The 25,003-nt window shown below is 33.5% G+C and overlaps 1 protein-coding gene across 7 annotated transcripts in view; it reads right to left on the bottom strand.

The window, feature by feature from the left end:
* The window catches only part of LOC130898064 (uncharacterized), a 299,991-nt gene that overhangs the window by 251,597 nt on the left and 23,391 nt on the right, over window positions 1-25,003 (bottom strand). For all 7 annotated transcript variants that reach the window (XM_057807100.1, XM_057807102.1, XM_057807104.1 and 4 more), the window contains exon 3: window positions 24,228-24,453. In XM_057807100.1, coding sequence (XP_057663083.1) covers window positions 24,228-24,453 — 226 coding nt within the window. The remainder of the gene's footprint in view (window positions 1-24,227; window positions 24,454-25,003) is intronic.

The raw sequence follows: 25,003 nt of genomic DNA, 5'->3' as shown, positions 1-25,003 counted from the left end.
TCATATTCACCTTGAAATTGATAGCTTGGAATGCTTTTGATGTACACTAAACCTTCATAATTCTACCAGAAACCCAACAAAACTTTTCCCTCGAATCAAACTGTCTTTGCGACGGGTTCAGGTAATTTTTCTATGTCAACAACTGATTTCTCAAGTTTTTTAGATAAATCTTTCTAGCTTCATACATTTTTCCGAACGATGTTCAATAAATTCGATACTCTTTTTATAATAAGAATCATAAAACTCCTCAAAATGGCCATTAACTGCCGACATCACATTTTCATTGTTGGAAAATATTTGACCAACGAGCCATTTTTTCAAGACTGGCAACAAAAATAATCGAAGGGGGCTAAATTTGGAGATAAGGGTGCATGCGGTAGCAATTCAAATTTTAATTCATTAATTTTGGCCACCGCATTAACGTATTTGGGAGCTGGTGCATTGTATTGATAAAACAACATTTTCTCTTTAGTCAAATGTGGCTGTTTTTGCTTGATTTCTTCGCTCTAACATTCCAATGAATTTTTTTAATACGCGCCGTTAATAGTTTTCCTCTTTTAAAGATAATCAATGAAAATTATTTCACGCCCATCATAAAAAACCGCCGCCATGACCTTGCCTGCAGATGGAGCGGTTCTTCCCTCCTTTGGAGCCTGTTCTCCCTTTTCAGTCCATTGTTCTTTTGTTCCGGGTGTGAAGTGATGGTTTAACATTGTCTTGTTATAAAAAAACAACTTTCACTTAACCTTGGAATTGATTGCGTCTTTCGGCAGGGCAAGGAGTAGTTTACGTAGCTCTATTCGACGTTTCACTTCAATATCGATTAATTGGTATGATACTTTTCGACAACTTTTATAGATCTCACGGCCGCTTTTATAATCCCACCCGAACTGGCACTTTAACTGAAGATTGCTTTAGATTAAAGTGTCCGATAATCGATTTGTAACGGTCTCAAATGAAGGGTCCTTAAAGACACTAAAAGAGGTCTGTCCTTTTCCAATAATCGTACGTGTCTCTGGTAGCAAGCTGTTGTGTTTTTGGACGCCAAGTTTTTCCATTTGTCCGCATCCTGCTTATCCACCAGATTTAGTACCTTTGAAAGAATTTTAGTACATTTCTGACATTGGAAAGGACACGACAACGTTGGTATAAGTGCATTGCTAGCCAAGAACTGTTTTACTTCGTTTTTAATAATCCACCATATTTTTTAACTAATCTTTTACTTGCTTTTTCGATTCTTTCAAACTATGACCTCACATTTCTCAATTATCTTTAGATATGACACTTTCTTGTGAAGCTTGTCAATTTTATCAATGATATCGTAATTTTCAAACAAATTTACTGCAGGAAAATAACTCGATATACATTTAATTTTTTTCAAATATCATTACTTTTAATAAACTTTTATATATGAAAACCGGTCCTGTTCCGAATCTGCAATTAAATCGTGCTAATAGTAATTCAAATTTTCCTCTTTTTCACAGTTTCGGCAGTTTTTTTTGCTCATTCAGCAAAACAGGGTCGATTTTCCTTTATTATTCTATATATTCTCTCGTGAATGTAATCTTTAGTAAGATTACAACAATAGAGAATTTTTTCATAACTCCGAGATAAAAAAAATCCAAAAAAAAAATTCTAGACCGATTTCTTGAAATGGCAGATTGTATGATTTTATAAAAATGTGCAGATGACAAGTATTGTAAATGACCGAACGTGGGCATAAGATACAAGTATCGTTAAATTTGTTGCGTCAGATATATAAAATAAATGCAAAAAATATGAGAATATATATTTTTCTACCAATTCCGTCACTTCTATTAATAATACGAGGATAGTCCCAGAAGTACCTGATCCAGGATAAAAACACAAAATTTTTGTAAAAAAATATATTTATTTTTCAACGTAATCTCATGTTAGCTCCATACACTTTTCCGATGTTCATTAAGTTCGATTAACCTTTTTATAATAAGAATCGTCAAACGATTGTTGGAAAATCTTTGACCACCGAGCCATTTTTTCAAGTCTGAACAGTAAATAATCCGAAGGGGCTGTATCTATCGAATAGGGTGCATGATGTAGCAATTCAAACTTTAATTCATTAATTTTGGCCATTGTAATAGCAGATGTGTGATCTGGTGCATTGTATTGATGAAACAACACTTTCTTCTTAGGCAAATACGGTCGTTTTGCTTGATCTCTTCGCTCAAACGTTCCAATAAGTTATTATACTACTCACCGTTGATAGTTTTTCCTTTTTCAAGATAGTCAAAATTTTTGCCTTCTTTGTAGTCGGTTCCTCCTTTTCAGTCCATTGTTTTGATTGTTTTTCTGTTTCGGATGTGAAGTGATAGATCCTCGTTTCATCCATGGTTATGAAACAATGTACAAATCGGCTATTTCTGTGAAACATTGCCAAACATTCGATGGAAACATCTTCATGATGCAGCACCCATCTTACGCACATATTTCTTATGTCCAAATTTTCATTTAAAGTTAAACTTCGCGAGCTAGCAGACATAGTAGACATATATGTCTGCTAGCTCGCGAACTTTCGCGATCATCTAGTACCGATTAGTGGATTTTTTTCAACAATTCTGGAGTCGTCTCCTTATTTGGTCGACCACTGCGATACTGGTCTTCGCAGGTCGTACGGCCTCGTTTAAACTTTGCTACCCCATATTTTACTGTTGATAACGAAGGAGCACTCTCACCTAGAGTAGGATCTAGTTAATTTTTTATATTAATATATATAAGTATTGTATCACATAACGATGACCAATTTTTCCATGTTTACAAATTCACTGAAAAGGTTCACTATTGATGGCTGTCAAACAAATGGTCTTCAAACTCGAAACATATGCTGTATAGATTGTGTACTTTCTAATAAAGTGGTATTATCCAAGCAACTACCGCCATCTCTAGGTAAGGCCAGGTACTTCTAGGACCATCCTTGTAGTTAAGAGTAAAATAACGAAAACGGCGTATGAGAAGATAAAAGAGTTGCAATCCGTACAGTCTCGCAATAGAAAAGCAGTAATGTCCCAAATGATAATTTATTCATTGTTTGTTCCTCACGTACACACTAAACTAGCTACCGTAGTACCTGGTAGACCGATATCCAAATTCTGAACAACACATTGCCAGCTATAAAACTAGGAGTGTTCATAAAAAACATCAAGTTGGATCAGTTTCCAGATATACGAAGCGACAGAAAACTACTTCTTATATTGGACAACCAGTATGCGAGTGGATCATAGCAACTTATATCGTTCTAGCAAGAGCAATCGCAGCCTTTGTCAATAATAAATTTGGGAGCATGAAGTAAACAACATAGCAAGATCCAGTGGTCCCATGATAGTTAACCTATCTTCCTCTTTTTTCCGGAATTTAGACATTGGCGACAGGAATTATTTCATCCCTCCTTTACGACGCATGAAAAGATGAAGATGCAAGCCCTACAATTGCGCTATATAAAAGCATTATTGTTCCAAAGATCATTATTATTTATTAATCATTCATTGTTTACTTCTTTTGTAGTCACGAAACTAGAAAGTTGTAACTTTTTGTATTTCAAGTTGAATGTTATAAAATATTTGTGTATGAAAAGTGAATTCGACTACCTCTTAAGTTAATTGGCGCAGTCGGTAGGATGTTAAATTCAATCAATAACGCAAACGCTGGCCAACGAGATGTTGGTGAACAATAGGCTTCCAATACTTCTTCCCGTTATCCATAGTACAAATAACATACTCCTAACTCTAAAGCCAGATGTCCTGATAAAAAACATGCAAAACATACAATTCAATCTCCTACTTCCCTCTCAAATTTTCATGTATTCTTTTTGTTATCTCTATTATTTTTCAAAAAATTTCTATTTTCCTCAAACTATCTCATATCATTTTTCTGTCTATTGAGTCCAATGCCGCTTCGATTGACTTTTCTGAATTCTTTGTAAAAATAGTTCTCAGATATTCCAATCATAGTCACTTTCTCTTTTCTCTGTACTTTCATTAGTACATCTTTCCCATGTTCCTTTTTTAGGTTTACTACCATCTTTTGCATTTTTTAATATTTACTTCCATTCTCAGATCTTCTTTCTCTCTTTATACAAGTATGTACTTTTTTCCATTTTTTCCATTTTCTTGAATGCATATATTACTGTTACTGTATCTTCTGCATACTCTACTCCCACTATTTTCACCGGTTCTAGGTTTCTTTAGCCAATTATTACCTCCAGTTTATGGTTCTTCCTTTTTATTGTATTTCATTGTATCCATAACCTTAAACACGAAAAGTTGAAAAGAGTTCTAATGAAGAAGAAGAAGTTTCAACAAGAGTCTTCATCTTCATCCAAATACCGTCTCACCGTCGCAGAACTACGCACTATTCTGTTATGGAAAGTTGTAGAAGTAAATGACTGTCCTCGGACATCCACAAAAAACACCATTTAAATTATTCCATGATGCGAAGCACTTTCAAGTTTGTCTTTCAATAACTTGTCCTCGACTGTTTATTATTTTTTTTCTCCATATTCATTTAGCACATAATGTAATTTTTTCCTCAAAAAGCCCTCGTAGCTAAAGTATTTTTCACAAATACCACACACATTTTCCATTTGCTGTTGCTGCCATCTCCATATTTGGGTCGTAAACTTCTCAATTACAGATTTAGATTATTTATAAAGCCTCTTTCACACTCTCAACGAACAAACAATAATAATATATATAATAATAATAAAAAATGAGAAAAAAATGTGAAATGCCTATTGCATTATAATGAAAATCTAACCCAACGAAACTGCCTAGTCATGTCCAAGATATTTTATCGAAATTTATAACGTTGCAGTCGAGATTAGAATCTTGGACAATGCCAATAATTTTCTAATCATGTTTTTCAATCAGATAAATTATAACCGTTTAGGCATTTCTTACTCCTTTCACGCCTTTTGTTTTTTGCAGTGCTACAAACGGAATCTTTCTATATGTACAAAAACAAATTACCTAATAGTTCTGTGATAGTCCAGAAAACATCATTCTGATTTTTAAATAATCCGTTAGTAGTGACATTCCATGAGTTAAAAAATCTGTAATCTAATGATACTCTTAATGTAGTGAGGAAAAAAAATTTACTGTCTTGAAGATATGTACTAAAAAGCAACAACAAGTGAAATTTTGCAAACTCAAAAAACATCATGAAAAAGGTATAGAAGGAATCCTTGTGGGTAGAAAATAATGTACTGGGGTCGATTCTAAAAATACCGAACTAATTCTGTCCACAAGAAAGTACACCACATCGAAAATTATTAGACAAGAAATTTTTATTTCGAATGAAGCTTAATACTATTCTCGAAACATTCATAGAAAAGGAATGAAAAATGAAAAAAAGAATCAATGCTTTCTGCACCTTTAGGAAAACGAAGGAGCTATAGCCAAAGGTAATAAAGCATATATACAGATTGTATACAACACCATGTATGTATGTATGTACGATGTACCTGACTTTAAATCTACTCAATGCATATAAATGGGTCTAATAAACTATCTATCTATCCATAATAATCTATGGTTCAATAGTATGGTGGGAATCTATCAAACTTGCACTAAATAAAAAAATCGCACAAAACTGCAGAGGATACCAGCACTGGGAATCACAGAAGCCATAATAAGTACTGCACGAGCAGCACTAGAAGCAATACTAAGTCTACAACTTATAGAATTGTTTATAAAAGGTGTGTTCTCAAGAAGCGCTCTCCGGTTGAGAGGCAAAAGAATTATGGACATACAACTATCATCTAAGAAACATATGAAATAGAAAAAGAACAAAAAAGTTAATCCGTTAGTTTGGAAGACGAACTATGTAATTACAAAAACAGAATATCAAGAAGTCCTACAGACTGCTAGAATGATAAAAGTTGAAATTTACGCAATACAGAAGTTACCAGATTCTTAAGGAACAAACCAACAATCTACCCAGATAGCCAGGCTGCATTAAAATGTGTAGTATCAATAACTGCTGTTGCGAGACACTCTCCTGGATTAACGGTACTATAATAAACCTCTGCTAGGTACCTCGATATTATAAAGTGGAAGAAAACTATAAAGCAGATAGGTTTGCAAAAAGTGGTACAACAAGAAATGATGACGAAGAAAAAAATTACAGTGCTAATATCGTTAGAATTTGTCAAGGATCAATAAAGAGAAAACAACGAAGATAATGAGATTCACGAAATATTCAATCCAGAAGACCATTTGAGTGATCACTGGATATTGTATTGTTGACACAAGAAATGAGGAATGACAACGCATAACTATTGTAACTGAGCACCATTTGCTTTGCCAGTGGCCAGCTTTAACAGAAAAACGACGAATGTTAAATGATGGATGATGATACAAAAGATTGTTTCGAAGCTATACAAAGCTACACATAGAAAAACTTTATATTGTTAAAGATGGAAATATGGTTTCGAAATTGTGGAAATTAAGCTGCAGGTATCCGAGGGAACCATAACAAGCTAGCCTACAGTTGTTTTAAATTAAAATGTTATATATAAAAATTTAGTAGTTATAAATGACATGAATTATTTCTCATTACCATCAATGAAGCGGCACTAATCCTAGATGGATGCTGGACCACAAAATATGGTTTTAAAAGTTAGCAATGTTTGAATAGGTGATATCGGTAGCATTGTTATTGAACAATTTGTAGAAGGCAATTTCAACAGACCAAAGTATTTAGATATGCTGTATTGTCTATAAATCAAACAGTTCCTCCAAAAATAAATACAGTCGCCTGCCAGATATCCAGTTTTATCTCATTTATTCTATGTAGATTAAAAAAATTGTGTACAAAACATGAACTAATTATCGAATAAAAACTGAGAAATAGCATAATGATTACAAACTGTGAAATAACAAATCAGAAATTGTGTAAATACGAAGCATTTTATAATAGACTTGTACACTGTCAAATATAATGAGGACGTCAATTTCAATAACTAGTATACATACGTATACATACTGTATAAATGTAAGCTTGTAAAACTGAAAAATACATGCCTATTTCATATCAAAATAAATTGCGTTTTTAAATAATCCAACCAGATTATTCTATACTATATTCTCTAAAACATAAAATTATTTAAACTGATCCTTCTACAAAACCAGTTTCCATTTCCTGACCTATATCTCGAAATAAAAGCCTCTGATACACCGCTGCAACAGAATTACCGGGATGTTAATCAATTAAAAACGTGAGAAGAATGAAACCTACGATCACAATGAGGAGGCTTTTGTGTCTCTATAAATTGCTGTTCAGTGGATGGGTCGAAGGGAATGAATTTTCTTTTTCGAGAAATTGGTACTTGAGTGACTGTTAGAATACTTTTTGCAACTTTGTATTGTAGAAATAAATTGTATCACACGAAGAGTAATAGTTCTCTTAGATCATTTATCATTTTTAATTTATTTCTTTTATCATTGTTGAAAGCTTTGATAACTTCTATTCCTACTAGTCAGATCGAAATATGTTTTCGATAATTTCCCTAAATTTTTAACAAAATCTTATTGTTTCACTTTATATTCATAGTTACAAATAATACATTGAAAGAAAGAACAATCCGATCAGTAGAGATCAGAAAGCTGTTTCTTTTTTACAGTTTGCGAAGAGAGAATCTATGCAATGTGCGTTCCTTACAAAGTTCTGTTGCGATCCTCCAATAGCACCCGTAGATGGTGTCAGGAAGATAAAGAAAGCCTTTGTAACGACTTTTTGGTAAGTTCTATGAATATGCTTACAACTAAGTTCCTTCCGTTTACAGTTGTTCAGGTTCTAAAGTCTACAAACACAAATTCCACAAGCAATCGCGCAATTAACGAGCTTTTTTGGCATGGCAATTATAAGTGGCATTTCTTATCTTGATACTCTATAAGTTATACATCAATTAAAAGAAGATAAACTGGCCTAATAGCATTTCTACCCTTTAGCATTCATAAAATATCGTGTATAAACGACTCCAATACCTACTGACCGTCCCAAGTTGAGGGGAATGAATAGCTTGGTCGGAGCAGGCGTCTGCAGAGGACATAGCGAAATAAATAAGTTTTTTTACTTGGGGAGCATGCTACCATCTTCCAAACTGAAGTATACGCTGTGATGGAATATGGAAGATCGATATTCCAACAGCATAAGAACACTGTAATCTGAATCTTCTTGGAAAACAGAGCTGCTATAAACGGATGAAACAGTTTGCTCTAGACTTGTCATGGAGTACAAAATAACCTAATCACTTGGGCAATAAGGAAAACCACGAAGCTGATTCATTCGACAAAAATCTGATTACCAAAACTACTAACAGGCCTAGGACCTTCCTTGGTGAAGCTAAAAGTGTAATCTGCTTGTATGAAAAACTCTGCGGAGGTAGATGGGAGCATATGACATGAGACAAGCAAATGCAAACAAAAATTGGTCTCCTGCCTCTCTTACCAGCAACTTCTCTACTCGACTATTCGACTGGTGACTGATCTTCTAGTCAGTGACGGTCACCTAAGACGCCTCTCTATGCTATAGACATCACGTACCGGACGTTTGGAATGCCGCTGGTGGATGGAGTAGGAAGAAATTGCAGACTATGTCATCGGTGGCCATCGTTGAGTGCCCGGCATTCAAGCATGCGAGCTTGAAACATTTGGGAAAACCTCACAGTTTGCCTAATGATTTTAAAAGGCTAAAGCCAAGGTGCTTGATCAGCTTTTCAAAGGATATCGGCTCTTGGTAGTTTTAAGAAGGGCACAACGGGTGGCGCACTACAAATTAACTATGAGTAAAATAGAAAAGTTACTAAAGGCAATCTTAATAAAATTAGAAAAGAACTATTAGTGGCTATTAGTTTTTAAGCACCTGTGAATGCTTCTATTCTATAAATATTATATACTCGTAAATAAAAAGCACGGTACATATTTATCAGTTATTCAGAAAGTAAGGTGGCTTTGTCTCATTAAAAATGACAATTAATTAGGCGTGTATTAATTGATAATAATAGTTTTGCTTCGAATATAAGTTTTTTTGAATAAATTATTGTCAAATGTCTTTTATATACGGAGGGTGCTGCACAACATGCTATATTTGTGCGAGGAAAATAGGTGGGCATAGGTGAGCACGAGAGGTGTTAACAGATAAAAGGACGTAGGTACTTCCAGTTTACCACTACTTATTTACTCTTCATGCTTATTCAAGCTTCCAGCCCTACAATATATTTATAAATCTCGAATTATATAATATCGGCCAGGAAATTCTATTTTATAAATTTCAATTGCTGGATAATTCTTTACAGAATTAGTAATGAAGTCCAATTGAGAGCTAGGGGTCAACAAAATAGGAATCTGAAATATTTGAAGTTACCTCGGCAGAATTTCTTGGTCTAACAATTACTTCAATATCTGTTATGACATACAAGAAATACTAGCCTATCAAAAAAAGAAAATTCAAGAATAACACAGCTATGATCATTTTTCAATATATTCTCCGTTTGTTTCCATACACTTTTCAGAACATCTATGCCACGATAAAATATGACGCATCATTAAAGTCAAAATGTTCGTAGACCGCTGGTACAATTTTATCGTCGTTATTAAATATTTGATCCCTTAACTCAGTGTTTATCTTTACGATTGAAAACTGGTCGAATAGTCAGATATAGGCTATATGGTGGGTGTTTAATCGCTGTATTCGTTCTGAAACCTTGCAAAACGATGCAATATTGGGACTGAATCATTGTTATGAAGCAAGCTGATTTTGTCGCGCCATTTTTCGATAATAAATTGACACAATTGCCTTGTAAGTCAAAATAAATTCACTGTTGTATTTGGATCTTTAATGTCAATCAAGAGGATCCCTCGCAGTTCTTAAAAATCCACTTTTTTGGTACTTTTTTAGCACGGCCACGATGCCACTGCTTGGAATCTCTTTTAGATGACGAATCATCGATTGCTACAATTGATCAGATTAAAGTTTCTTTGTGTTCGAGGCAAACATTTAAAAATCTCTCACAACATTCTACTCGACGCTGAGAATTCTAGACACTTAATTTTTGTTATATTTAAATGCTCATGAAGACTCCTTAGAATACTTTTTTTCGAAATGCCGCAATGTGCAGAATTTTGTTTTGCTTTTAAGCGCCGGTCACTTAGAACAATTCTTGGACAGAGTGGTATATTTGAAAGTAGCTGTGGTGATTGTGACGGAAACTATATTGGGCAGACAAAGAGATCCATTATTGTCCGGTTTAGAGAGCACAGAACTGATTTAAAATATGGATATGGTCATTAGATTTAAGTTTATCTTCAAGCTCTGAAGACGATAATTTGATTATCGAAACGCGCGTCAGACAGTGTAATCGTGAGTGTTGGTGTAGTGGTGGTGTAAACAGTGTATTCAGTATGAATATCGCCAAAAAAAATTTTATAACAGCGTGAAGCTCAATTTGAGACATTTTTCAAAACATTAGTTTGAGGGAATTCAAATTGGCATTTTCTTTTACTAGGTTAACCAGACCTATTCAATCAAATGCTCCAAATTACTTCTTATTTCACAAGGAATTTATCATTGCAGTATTTATGGCTGGTTTATCAATTATGATTTATGTGTGAGGTAAATCTTAACTATCAGTTATTATTGTAAATTGGGTTGATATTCATGTGAAATATAGTACAATATAACATCAACTTGAGAACTTGCATCTGAATCTGAATATTATGTTTTGTGAAATATATTTGGCTTCCAGTCTGTGTAAGCTTTGATGATTTTTACTGATTTTTTGTGAATGAAATTTATTCCAAAGAAATAGAAAACACAAATACCAACCATTGAAGTAGCAATTTTACTCTCGAAGAGAGATATTTACTGTTCAAACTTTCTAACAAACAGAATAATATCTTTGAAAATAAAAGAACTGATGGAGTGACGTGGAAATTCTAATAGGAGGTTTGTAAACAAATAGAAAAGAGTTTTAACAGCTGCAGCAATGTTGATGTTGTGTGTTTGACGCAATGAATAATTCTACTCTACCATTTGAATGCCAGAGGCGGCTCATGTCCAATAGTTAAAAATTCGCAAGTTTTACAAAAACCCCTTGTACAATCTAAAGATAACAAAAATGATGTTTACAATCGATTTTTAATAAAAAGGAACTCTTCGTTTAACTCAATAAAATTTATGGTTTAGGAGATATGTAGATTCGGTGTACATGTCAAGGAAACCATTTGCCTTAAAGAGACATTCTGAAGAAAATTATCATAAATTGTGATTATTCTTTAAAAATACTTAGAGAAAGTATTAAAACACAAACAAACATTTCTAATTGAAGTATGGAACTTCACTTGCAGATATATGAATATTATTCGACGGATTCTTCACAATATAAACATTACAATTGATAAATCGGCCCCTAGTAATCTAATACAATCATAAATTATATTTTTTAGTCTAACAAATTGAAAAATAGAATCCATAAGAACGCCATTATCGTGGAAGATATTATATTACTTCCTACGCTTAATATCTAATTATGTTAATTCTCATTTTGACCTCTTTTTTTTTTTGGATATCCAATTAAGTTCGAATTAACTCGAAAACATATTAATATGACGCTAATGTTATTTTTTCAGTTCTAAATAAAGGAAAATATTATAATTTATATACAATCACAGTACCAGGAAGTCGTCATGATGATAGTCATATTTACAACATGCTATTAGAAAGGACGTTAGTTAAATTTGCGGTAACGCAAATTATTGCATCGTGTACCACATTTTCGTTTCGGCGATAGAAGGTCGCCAATAGAGGGCGATAATTACACGAATCATGTAAATTGTTAGTAAGCCCGTCAATAATTACTTATTAATGTATCATTGGAATTTAGATCTTATTACTTTAAGCTGGATAATTAATTCTTGCAATAAACACAGATTAGGTCTACTATATTAAATATGAAACTGTTCAAAAATACTTTTACTTTCTGTTATACTGTTATATAAGAATAATGGAACATGAAGAGAAATGTTATGGATCAATGAGTAGGCTTGTACTCTCTTACAGAGCAGAAACCTTCTCTGGATAAAATAGGAAGAGAAAAATGTAAAGATTGATGCTGGGCCTGTCTCTTAGAAACAAAGTTCCAACTGCAGGCAAATGTCAGGTATTACTGATGCAACTGGCCCCGTAGCTAGGATTGCAAATGAACGCCGGTAAAAACATATTCCTCGTTAAAACGCATACCCTAGTAGGTGACGTTCAGCAACGAGATTGTCCGACGATAGTGGAGAATGCAATCAAACTGGATGAATGCCGCGCAGAATCGATACAAAGGAATTCAATTACAGAAGGTTTATGTCCAGCAGTGGACACATATTCTGAATTATTATTAAGTTGGAATTTCTGGAACCGTTGGCGATATTCATACTGAATATACTGTTTACACCAACACTAACAATTGTACTGTCCGACGCGCGTTTCAATAACCAAGTTATCGTCTTCAGAACTGAAGATAAACTAAAATCTAATAACTTGACTTACCTGTTTCATACTAAATTTTCCACCAATAAGCCACCTCCCGCGAAAAATTAATTCCAGCGGAAAAAAACTCCTTGGTGGGAATATTCATGTTTATTCTTTCACTACTAAACTAAAGAGTGAGCTGTAAGAAATTGGCCCTTTGTCCCTATTCAAGCTACTCTTTCATCTAGCAATTTCAATGCTCTCAAATGCATCCAATAATTTATTATTGGATACATTTTTTAACAATTTTACATTATTAATATTCACACAATGATTGTGACTGGCAGCGTGATCGGCAATACCTGAATTTCCAGTCTGTCCATATTTCAAATGAGCTAGGTGTTCTTCAAACCGGACTATAACGGATCTCTTAGTCTACCCAATATACTTTCGTTCATAATCACCACAACTTATTTCATATATATCACTCTTTTCCAAATTTAGTATTTTATCCTTGGCCCAACAATTGTTCTAATGTGTTGTTGGATTTATAAACCAATTTTAAACCCACTCTGCCATATATTCCTTCCCATCCTCTCCTGTAAAGAGGATTGAAAGGTATCAAAGCAAATTTTTCTTGTATTTTATTTTGGGTTTGGGAAAAAGTGGTTTTACATAGAGATTTCTTGAACCTATGATGATTAATTATTATGATGATTAATTTGGAACTTATATTAGATATCTGCGTTCCCTATAATTTATAACCCTCTAGTATCATTATTGTTCTAGGTAGAACCTGCAGTGTGGAGTTATATCTGTATTTAAAAATGTCAAAGGATATTTGTGCAGTAGTAGTGGATTTGGGTAGGTTTCTATAGTTTTGTGGTATTTGATGTTCATCTCTTGGATAACTTCTTATACAGTGGGCACTCCTAGGTCCACGTGAATGGAGTGATTTGTTACATACCATGGAGCATCTACTAGTTGACAGAGTATTTTAGATTTGGAAGCGCATCCCCACAGCTTTATTCCATATGTCCGTATAGGCTTGTAGATAAGGACTTTGTTTTCAAGTGAGACTTTGGATTTTCCCCATATCAACCAATGTAGCTCTCTTGCTTTTAAATCAATCAATTTGTTTTATTTTTTTTGCTGATGTTTATAGTTCTTGATCAGTAGAGAGGATGACTGTGTCGTCAGCAAAAGTTCCTGTTGATGTATACTGTCTCTCTGGGATACCTGATGTATACAGTAGCTAAAGTAGCGGGCGTAGTACGCTACCCTGTGGCACCCCTGCTGCTATAGTAAAATTTTTAGACTTTTCCTCATTAACTTTTTTGGAAGGTTCTCTTGGTAAAGTAAGATTTCAGAAGTGGGTAGTAGTTTGAGGGAAGAGCTCTCTAATTTTGTATAGCAGCTCTTGATGCCACACTCTGTCAAAAGCCTGTCCGATATCAAGGAAAAACAGCAGAGCAACATTCTTTGTCTTCCGTGGCTTCATTCATTTTCTGTGTGAGTTAGTGGACTTGTTGCACTGTCGAATGTTTTTATCGGAATCCAAATGGCAGGGAATCCAATCCTGTGTGTAGCTTATAATGTAAATAGCATCAAGGGTGTCAAAATGCTAAATTCTTGGAAATAAAGATTATTATTTCGAGAATGTGGCTATAAAATTCCAAAACACTCTTTTTAATATTTACCCAAGTCTTCGAATAACTATATTCCATCCTTGGGCACTGGAATTATGCTCATAAATATGGAAGGAAAATATAACCATTATTCATATAATAATAATTTTATACTAATATATGAAATGCATACAGTTCAAAATACAACATTCAAGAAATCAGACTTAATTATAGATTAGATCACAGGTCTTTAAAACAATACTGTAATGATCATCTTGACTAATTAATGTCGTTTTCAAAACAAACGTTTTTAATAGTTATTTTTAGTTGTTCATACTTTGGACTTGAGTGACCTGTTTAGATACAGTTAACAAGAAATTTCATAAATTATGTATTGGTCAATTTATTTATTGATGTTCCAGCTTTAATTTTACTAAAAATTGTATTGAATGTAAGATGTTAGTTTAGGAATGAATGATTTAATTCATGGAGAAGAAATATGAATTGGAAACCTATTATAGTTAGATATAGTATCATTAGACTGCTAGCTTCGTCTCATGTCAAAGTCGATGACTATTTTCTATAATATAAAAAGGAATCGTTAATTCGCTAAAGTACGAGGTTGGTTTTATGGAGAGAAAAATTTAAAAAATTGCCTGGAAAAGGATAAAAATAATTCTTTTCTATCTTCTATAATACAAGGTGTTTCAAAAAAAGGTGATGCCGTCTCTAGGGGAGATAGAAAACTGAAAAGTTTTGAGTTTTGCTCAGCAAAATATGTTCACCTGTCTTCAATTTAAAGGTTATTGAAGAGAAAAAATTATACATATTTTTCACGATTTTGTCGCAACTACTGACAACACTGTATTGAAATTTTATACGAATATGTTTTGGAAGCTGACACATACTCTCTCTCATAGAGGGCGCTAGTTACACGGTTTGTACCAAGTAGTATTGAACATCACTTTTTCAATATTAGATTTATTAAACAAAATTTCAAGTGAACTTGAACATCAACATTTAATTTTACACCAAAAAGGTACTCATGATAAATTTCGATACTGTGTACCGTTTTCGGAATATTTTTATTTGAAAATTATGAAGTAATAACCGATTCTAGTATAAAATATTGATAAAGTTATTAATTATTATTATTATTAATTAAAAAGCATTATGTGTAATGAAAATTTTTTGTCGCTTATCGCGCCCATCGATAAAACGATTTAAAAAAATTGGGATTGATGGCTTTCATTTCTTGTAACATTTCACTAAAATCCATTCTAATCAGTATAGAACCTTGTTTGTAAAAGTTAATAAAATATGGGTACTGAGCTATTGGAGACCTTAGCAAACAACAATTTAATGATCATGTATTGCGGCTCTAGGACTCAAACTGTTGTTTGTTTCACACTAAGGGCCCCAATTGCTAATTAACTATGATTATTCAACTTTGAATTTTACACGACAATAACATTTTCTCTAAGTTTACTTTGTTAATCAATTGCATTGTTAATCAAAATGTACTCAAATTTTGAATACAGTGACATGTTATTAACCTTAAGCTGGTGTTAGGAAACTCCAGTGCAGCTGTGTTATGCAGAACAGTTTCCTCGAAGAAATTTACCAAATAAAAATACATTTAGCCATATAACGACGTTGTTGTGAAACTGGAAATGTGAGAGCTAAAAAGATAAATTCTAGTAGGCCAAGAACAACAAGAACCATTAATAAAGAAAACATGATTTTAAATTTAATTGATAAAAATCCAACGTTTAACGTAAAGAATGTGGCAAGACAAACAAGCTACATCCTTATCATTACAGACAAGTCAAAGAACTTTTGCTTCAATCTACGATTAGAGTGGATTTTTATTACAAGAAAGGACAGCCCTTAATCCAAATGTTTTAAAATGCCGGACGACTCAATACATTTGTAACGAGTCTCAATATCATATATATTTCGATATTTCATATATACTGGTCCTTATGTCAAAAAAAATACGCTCTCTATCTCACCAAATGTGTAATGGTTCTTAATATTGAAAAAATTGGTTAACTATCCTTTGCCGGACAACTCAATACGTGTGTAACGAACGTTAATATCACATATATTTCGATATTTCGTGTATACGGGCCCTTAATGTCAAACAAAATACGTTAATTAACTTGCCAACGTATGAAGATGACAAAAAAACCTTGGTACTTCGAACAAAAGCTAGTCCTTTCTAGCTCACATTACAAATATTGTATTTAACTAGTAGTATCATTAGAACATAAAGTGCGTATGCATGACAGAATTCTGAGAGGTTGGAGTTGTAAAGGTGGTTCTAAAGTTTCATGAATAAAGTGATTATATCTAAAACTCCATAGTGTGTATTATAATGGATGAAAGTCCCCAAAGATATCTTACTCCTTAAGTATCGATCTAATATAACCTAGTTTCAAAACTTTTAACTTTATAAAGTAGGAAAACAATACAGTGAATATTCAACAAATTAATCAAGTTTATATAGACTATTATACTTAACATCACTTGAAACTTAGTTAACTGTTCTATAGTTAAGTTTATATGTCTATTTAAACCTTAAAGAAAAGTAGGGAATGAATCAAATTCATAGAATACGTTTATTAGTCACATATTCAAACTTTTCATCAGGTTTGCAAACAAATAACGAACAAAACTCTATATCCGTACAGAGATACCAACTTCCGCGGTTTCCATTTCGACATTATCTAACATTCCAGAAATGTTCAATTTAGATGTTAACAAAACAAAACTTCCAGTACAAATAAATTAGTACGAGTATCGTGATAAATTTTTTTTTCTATTAGGCAGCCACTAATCTCATTTGGGCAATAAACTGTGGAAGCCAGTATTACCATAATCACTCACAATAGATCACAAAAATACGAGTTGAAAGCCTACAAGATGATTCAACAAAGTACCTAAATGAAAGCAGACTTAAGGAAGCAATCGAGAGCAACCGAATCACGGATAACGATGGAATAGAGAAAAGCTGGCTAAAAATAAAAACAACATTCTAAAAGCCGCAAAGGAATCTCTCGGCGAGAAAACAGTGGACAAAATTGAACAACTCAAAAAGAAAACGCCATGGTTCTGTAGGGAAATAAAAGAAAACTGGGAAGAAAAGAAAAAAGCGTATCTGGAATATATGACAAACAAAACACAATCCTCATATGAGAGCTACAAGAGGATTCGCAAGGAGACGCATAGGCTCGTCAGAATGACTAAAAATAACTACTAGGAACGCTTCTCAAAAGATCTAGAACATGACTTCTACGGATTACAAAAGGAAATGTGAAGATTTATAAGAGGGCAGAGGCAAGAGATAAAAGAAATAGTAGAAGTAAAACATATAGGAATATGAACCTGGATTGACTATCTAAAAAGATTGTACTCACAACAGAAGAACCGGAAACATTAGAAATCACAACTGATGAAGAGAACAAAAAAAGTACAAGGAAGTGGAGGAAGCTCAGAGAAAACTAAAATACCGAAAGGCTACGGGCAGTGATGGAATAGTAAATGAACATTAAAAAATTTTGGAAAAGCAATGACTGACCAGTTGACACTGTTCATTAACAAAATACTAAAACACAAAAAAATAATAAATCGAAGAAAATCTTTTGAGGACGAACAAGATTTTAGAAGTGGGAGATCATTTTCAGACGCAGTATCTGTAACTAGACAAATCACAGAGAAAGCTCTAAAATATAATCGACCGGCGTTCATTTGCTTACTTGACTTGATAAAAGCTTTTGACAGAGTTGGATTAAAAGTAAGTAGCGAATACATTAGAACATGTAATGTGGAGAAGATTAATAATAGTTATTGAACAGAAAAAAATGGAACAACCATATAATAGAATAACAGATGATAGGGTAGTAAAGATCGCAAGAGACAAATTGCCGGCCGGGATGAGAAGTGTTCGTCGATCCCGGAAAAGATGGAGCGATAATATTACTTTAACGCATAACAAAACAGGCAGAATTGCCTATAGAAAAGATATAAGAAGAAGAAGAATTTATGGTGTAAGGTACAGAACGAACGAACTATATATATTATTTATCCTGAAGTTTCTTTTATGATTTTTTGGTTAATTTCGCACGAAAACGGAAATAAAATACTTTCTATAATGTTTGCTTTTGTGATAATAATCAGTGGGGCTTTATGTTCATATAGTATAGATAGATGGCATTCGAGTAATGGACAACGATCAGGTATTTTGTAGAAAAACTTAAAAACTTTCATCAGAAAAGTGTTAATATGATGCGTAATTTCATATATGTGGTCAATTTATTAAAGTTTGAGGAGTAAAATACGAATATCATGTTCTTTGTGAAGCCTAAGAAGCATAACTTATTGACCTGTTGGACATCAAAACAAACCACGGGCTCCACCTGCTGCTTGTAATTAGAGATTCTTCGAAGATAAGAAACTAGTATTTACCTGTCTCACCGATAAAAAAAACTCACAGAATGAAAGCTCGTCTTCTAGTTCTAATGAAATTATTATTAATTGCTAGCCCTACAAAAACCTCAAAAGCTGTTCTGTTACATAACGGAAATAAATTATTATCTTCTCCAATCGCTTCTTTTTGACTTAACATGAGCAGGTTAATATTTTGTGGTATACCAGTTTGCTGTAACTGTACGTTCAATTGCTTTCACTAACCCTGTACTAGGAATGAAAACTACCAACTTTCTTGACTGATATTTGCTTTTTCATTATTGTTGATGTTAGTGAATCTTCGTGAATCCAGACACAGCTCTCCTGGTGGATAAGAATATCATAAAATGGTATGTCTCCTCTTCTTTTTTCATGGGTCTTGTTGAATGTTCCTCCGTCGATCCTCTGCCATGCGAAAACGTTCACCAGGTCTTCTTATAGCGGTCCAGTTCAATTTTGCGTCCATATATATATATTCAATGAAAAATGTTCATACCAAAATAGACCTTGAATAAATGCTCTTGGTTCTAGTCAATTATTTCGTGATACAGTTGATTTTGTAGTATTGAGCAAATTATAAATAGAATTGAAAGTTTACAATGGAGCTATTTTATTTTTTGATAAAATCTCAACAGTCTCTCAAATATTTCTTTGAATATAACCAAGCTACATAATCATATTCTTCTCAGAAATAAAATTTAATCTGCTTTCCTGCGTTGATAACAGTAACCACATTCGCTAACGATATCAAATTCGTATTGGTTTTATTAATACTTTTCCGTTTTAAGTTTTATTTTTATATTATCTACATCAATTATCGAGGTTAATTAATATAAAAATCGATATCAATTCCATGAGTCAGTAACATGCGATATTCACTTTACAAATAGTTCATTTTTCTCTATACACCCTCATTATAATAGCAAATTTACGGAAAGTTGCATAACGTCGGCTTAAATAAATGTCATGGTTACAAACACGTTTTGGTATGAATTCACGTGTTTTCGAATTTATTGCCTGCTTTGATTTATCTCTTATAGCAACAGGACGATGAAATTAACACAAACATCTATGCTTGGGAGTGTGTTCGGTAGACCATGTTTGTTTATAAAAATTAATACATGTTTATAATAATATTAAATTGTGAGCAATAATTATTTATACTAATGAAACTATTATAAATGGGTTATCCGCGTGACTTCGGAAGCTCACTTAAAAGGGGAGTTGCCAATATTGGTACACATTTTGATTGCTTGTAGCGATTTCGTTTCAAAAATCAATCTTTATTATCATTTCCAACTCTGTGAGGCTTTTGTCTGTAGGAGTCTCTTGATACATATTGGATCGGAGAAGAGTGAAGGTATTTCCAATATTTTCCATTAAAAAGTTTTTATGGGGGATGGTATAAGAAATCTTTTATTATTTCCGTATGTGGTGTATCAATTGATTTGGTGGATGACGAATTGTATGTTTTAATCTCAATTTTCTAGTGCCCTTGGACATAATAAATCAAGCAATAGTTTACGATCAAAAAGCAGGTACATGTTTCAAGTTCAATATGAATTTGTAATTGTAATTATAATCATCCGCCTTTGGCGTTGGTTCGTTGGATAATTACTCTTCTTTGTTATTGGTAGTTTATGGAGGTCAGTTGGATGAATTATCAGACCAATCTGATGCTGAAGCACAAAATTTATAAGATTGAAAAATTTATATTCATTGCGCCAAGAAATTAATGCCTACTTATGTATTGAGATACAAAAATATTGTTTTCAAAATATACTACTCCTGTATAAGATCAATACACTTTTACATGCGTTTGAACCAATTCCGATTGAGGTACCTTCAAAACATGTGATTTGAACCGCTCTTTCAGGTGTAGAAAAACGTTGACCTCGCAATTTATTTTTGATCTGCGAAAATCATTGGGTGCCAAACAACGACTGCACGGCGAATAACCCATCAATTCGATGTTTTAACTGTTCAAATACGTTTTTGCTTAAACTGATGTGTGAGAGTTCACATTATCGAGCTGGAGAATGATTATCTTCTGCGATGCTCTTGTACCAGAATTGACCGTTCTACGCTGCTCTAATAGAACGGTGGTGGCATATTCACTTATTTTGAAAAAACAGGTGACCATTTGTTTCGAAGTGCTTCGTACGCAAACAAGTTTTGTTGGATTAGCTCAACTTCAAAAACTCATACAGTCGATTGTTGTTTAGTTTCGGGCTCATATGCATAGGTCAATGATTCGTTGCTTGTCACGATCTTATTATAGATCTTTGATAGCCAATATTGGAAACATGCGAGAGGAACTAATTCCCAATCGCGCCTCAATCTAACGGTACGTCACATGACGATCTTGCAATATCAGTTTATCAGACTGATGAATGCCTCAATTATCTGTAGTAAATAACTCAAATAGCACTCGTATGACAACACATTCTTAGTTCGTTCACCATTAAAAATGTCTATGATGGCAATGTCAGATTTAGCATATTCACATCAGTTTTGCCATATCTCAAAACCTAAGTAACAACCCTCGTAGATAAATAAGTTTTTGCATTCATTCAAAACATTCCGAAAGAAGATTAGCTTCAAATTTTAAGTTGTAGAAGCTTGCAGAGGTTACTAAATACATTGATGTGATTCCTTTAGATATTCATAGAAACATTTCTTTAAACATTCGTGTAGATTTATTGTATCTCAAAATATATAGTTTTACAAACAAGTTCGCAAAATGGTTGCCTAGGCGGACGCTGTCCAGCTATTATGGAATTTTAAAAATTCGGCGAAATTCGCGAGGCGTCTTTCACATTTTGTGATGAATTGTGGAGCTTGTTTGAGGTTTATTTGTATATAATTTTTTTAGAAGCATACTAGACATAAAAAGCCTGACTTCAGCGAACATAGGATCTGGCCATATCCTAGTTACTAGTGCTAAACGTACTGAACAAGAAGAAACCAGAAAACACATTTAAAGATAAGCTCAACATAGAATCCATTAGGGACCCAACAACAAAAGTCCTATACCAAACTCACCTAATCCAAAAAATCGGAGCAAATAACATTGAAAGACAGGACGATACAGAGTCGTGCTGGAAAAAGATGAAAACGAATATTACCAACGCAGCTATAGAGGCGCTAGGCCTAAGGAAAGTAGGAGTTAGTAAGAACAGTCGAAGGAAGCAATGGTATACACCGGAAGTGAAAGCTTTGGCCAAATGAAAACGGGAGGCATATTTAAGATATAGGAGCAACAAAACACCCGAAGAAAAGAACCACTACATTCAACACAGAAATCAGAAACATAAAACGAAGCTTCTGGGAAAACTCCACCTCCGAAATGGAACATGACCTATACGGAGCATAAAAAAAGGTATGGGGAATGCTAAGAAGGAGAAGACATGAAATAGTAGAATATATATAGACACAACAGATTGACGATTCCCACTGGAAAACCTATTTCGAATAACTGTAAGCAGATGCTCCCGAAGAGGAGGGAAACAAAAAAAATAATTAAGAAGAAGATAAAGAAAACAATGAACCTCTCGAGATATTAGAAGAAGTAAAGATAGAATACGCAAAAAACATCAAAAGCAGGAAAGCACCTGGATTAGATAACATACCAAATGAGTTATTGAAATACGGAGGACAACAACTAATGGTAGAAATTACAAAGCTTTTCAAGAGAATACTATGAACCAAACAAGTTCCTAACGAATGGAAAAAGAGCATAACCATTCCTATATTCAAGAAAGAGGATAGGAAATCTCCAGAGAGCTATAGAGGTATAACCCTTCTAAACACAACCATGAATCTTTTCACAAAAATAATTGAAACAACATTAAATGAACATGTAAATACATCGGAAGAACAACAAGGATTCAGAAGAAATCGATCAACCGTAGATGCCATCTTCACAATCAGACAAGTAGTTGAAAAAGCGACAGGTTAAGGCTAAGCAACGTAGGAGACATCCTAAAAAAGAAATACCTTCCGAAAACCACAATAGACATCATAAGACATTTAAACTATAACACATCTACTCACATATTAGTTAACCAAAACCTGACAAAGGAAATACAAACACCAACGGGTATCCGATAGGAAGACTCCTTAAGCCCGCAACTGTTCAACCTGATAATGGATGAAATAATAAATCATGTCAAGAATGCAGCAAGAGAATATTCACTTACAACGGGCGCAATAAAAATAATCTATTATGCTGATGACGTTGTAATTGTGGCAGAGAGCGAAGACGACTTACAGCAGCTCCTATATTCATTGTACGTAAAAGCTAAAACCTTTAACATACAAGTATCCACCGCAAAAACTGTCATCTTTAAAGAACCAATGAGGTGCAAACTCGCCCTAGAATATAAAACAATAGAGCAGGTAATGTCACTACCTAGGCACACAAATCAGCGCAGACCAGAACAAAATAAATAAAAAGTAAAAGTACAAGCAAAGAAAGCCAACCGAATATCAGGCGCATTCCGGGACCTTATCTGGAATAATACCACTATGAACAAAAGGGTAAAAGTTAAAATATACAAAACCTGCGTTAGACCCATATTGACATATGCTATTGAAACAAGAGCGGACAACAAAAGAACTAAAAACATCATTCAAACAACAGAAATGTAAATACTCAGAAACATATGCGGATACACACTAAGAGACAGAAAGAGAAACACAGACATAAGACACGAATGTGGGGTGGAAGACATAGTCAGATGGGGACGTAAACGTAAAAGAGCTTAGAACGAACACGTGGACAGGATGACCAGAGAAAGATTAGGAAAGATCGCACGAGACGGTAAACCAGGGACACGACGACTTTTAGGAAGACCTCCAAAAAGATGGATGGATTCAAGGACATCAACATCTCAAGGATGACAAGTTGGAAACTACAATCCTAACGCCTACAATACGTTGAAAAAGAAGAAGAAGCAGGCGGCTTTTTACAGAATTTCTTCTAAATAATTTATAGGAAAGTCCACTTGTTTATTTCTTCGGTTTCTTTTTGTTCTAGAATTTTATTTAGGTATATAAATAAATTGTGTAAACGCAGTTAGTAAGTTTTAAATAAATAGTCGTAATAACAAGATTGAATTAATCACAGAAATTGATTATTTGTTACTTATAAGTAAATTATTATAAGTTCAGTGTATTGAATAGTGTGTGGATGAATTAAGAACGTAAGAGACAGTGTCTATTAATTCACCCCACAAATGGAAAGAGTGTAAGTAAATACGAAAAACGTTACGTAATTTTATTTCTTGTAATTACTGTTTTATTTTTTAATTTTGATATCTGTTATTTGTTAATTATTTGCTGAGCTCATTATACTATAATTGTTATTTTTAATGAATGTCTAAATAAATAGATCAATCAAAAATCATATCCCATATCCTATAATTATGGAGGAACAAATAAATGGCTCCAGTCCGACACTGTTGTTATTCAATTTATTATTCGTTTTTATTTTTTTATTTCACGGTTATCCGAAATATTAAAATTTTTTACACCCAAAATATGTTTAAAATTCCACTGTTCTAACTCGTGCCCGTTCGCTACTCTATAACTTTACAACGATAATAAACATTTATAATATAATCATCGAAAACTCACAAAACTCGCAGCTGCTGATCCCTCCTTAGCAATTCGTCCCTTCCAAGGACTCCCAGGATAATTTCCCGCTCTCTGTCTGTCAGTTGCGTTGCTTCCAACATCGCAGCAGCCACTATTGGATCCGGACATTCCACGGATTCTCCCGATGCCGTGAGTGTTTTTAAAACAGAGACCGACGCCACTGGCGGTGGTTGGTGTGCTGTCGGATCGCCGCAACATGACATTTCTGAAAAATTATGTATTTTTAATTATGGTTCTACGATGTTTAATAAAAGCGAATGATTAAAATTGCTGATATTGCTGTCGCTGCTTTGTGAATATGTTTGATAACATATTTTCGAAAATTTTTTTTAAATACTTAGTAGGACAAAACTAATTAAAATTATAAGAGACAGCTCGTTCGGTTTATATATTTACATATTGTATGAAGGTATATATTTGCTTACAATTTATAGAAAAAACAAAGAAATTATAACTACAATTTGTTTGTCGAAAGTTATCTGTGAAGTCCAGAAAAATTAAAAGCTGCATAATTTTGACGATTCGAACTCAAAAGCGAAATCTTCAATTTTGACAAACATGAAAAAGTAATTTTTGTATTACTTTTGCTCATTATTGTTTACTTGTTTTATAAGAGAATCTATCGAATTGTCAAAATGAGCTGATGTTCTTTTAAAAATTACCGCCGATGGTTAATCGAATATTTTTGCCGTAATCTGCTATGTGCAGATTTATTTGATTTGTGAAGTTATTTTGTTGGTTTTTAGACCTTATTA

This window comes from Diorhabda carinulata, chromosome 9, assembly GCF_026250575.1.
Source record: "Diorhabda carinulata isolate Delta chromosome 9, icDioCari1.1, whole genome shotgun sequence".
Classification (NCBI taxonomy): domain Eukaryota; kingdom Metazoa; phylum Arthropoda; class Insecta; order Coleoptera; family Chrysomelidae; genus Diorhabda; species Diorhabda carinulata.
The sequence above is the reverse complement of the archived record's forward strand: the minus strand, read 5'-3'. Positions and strand labels throughout refer to the sequence as shown.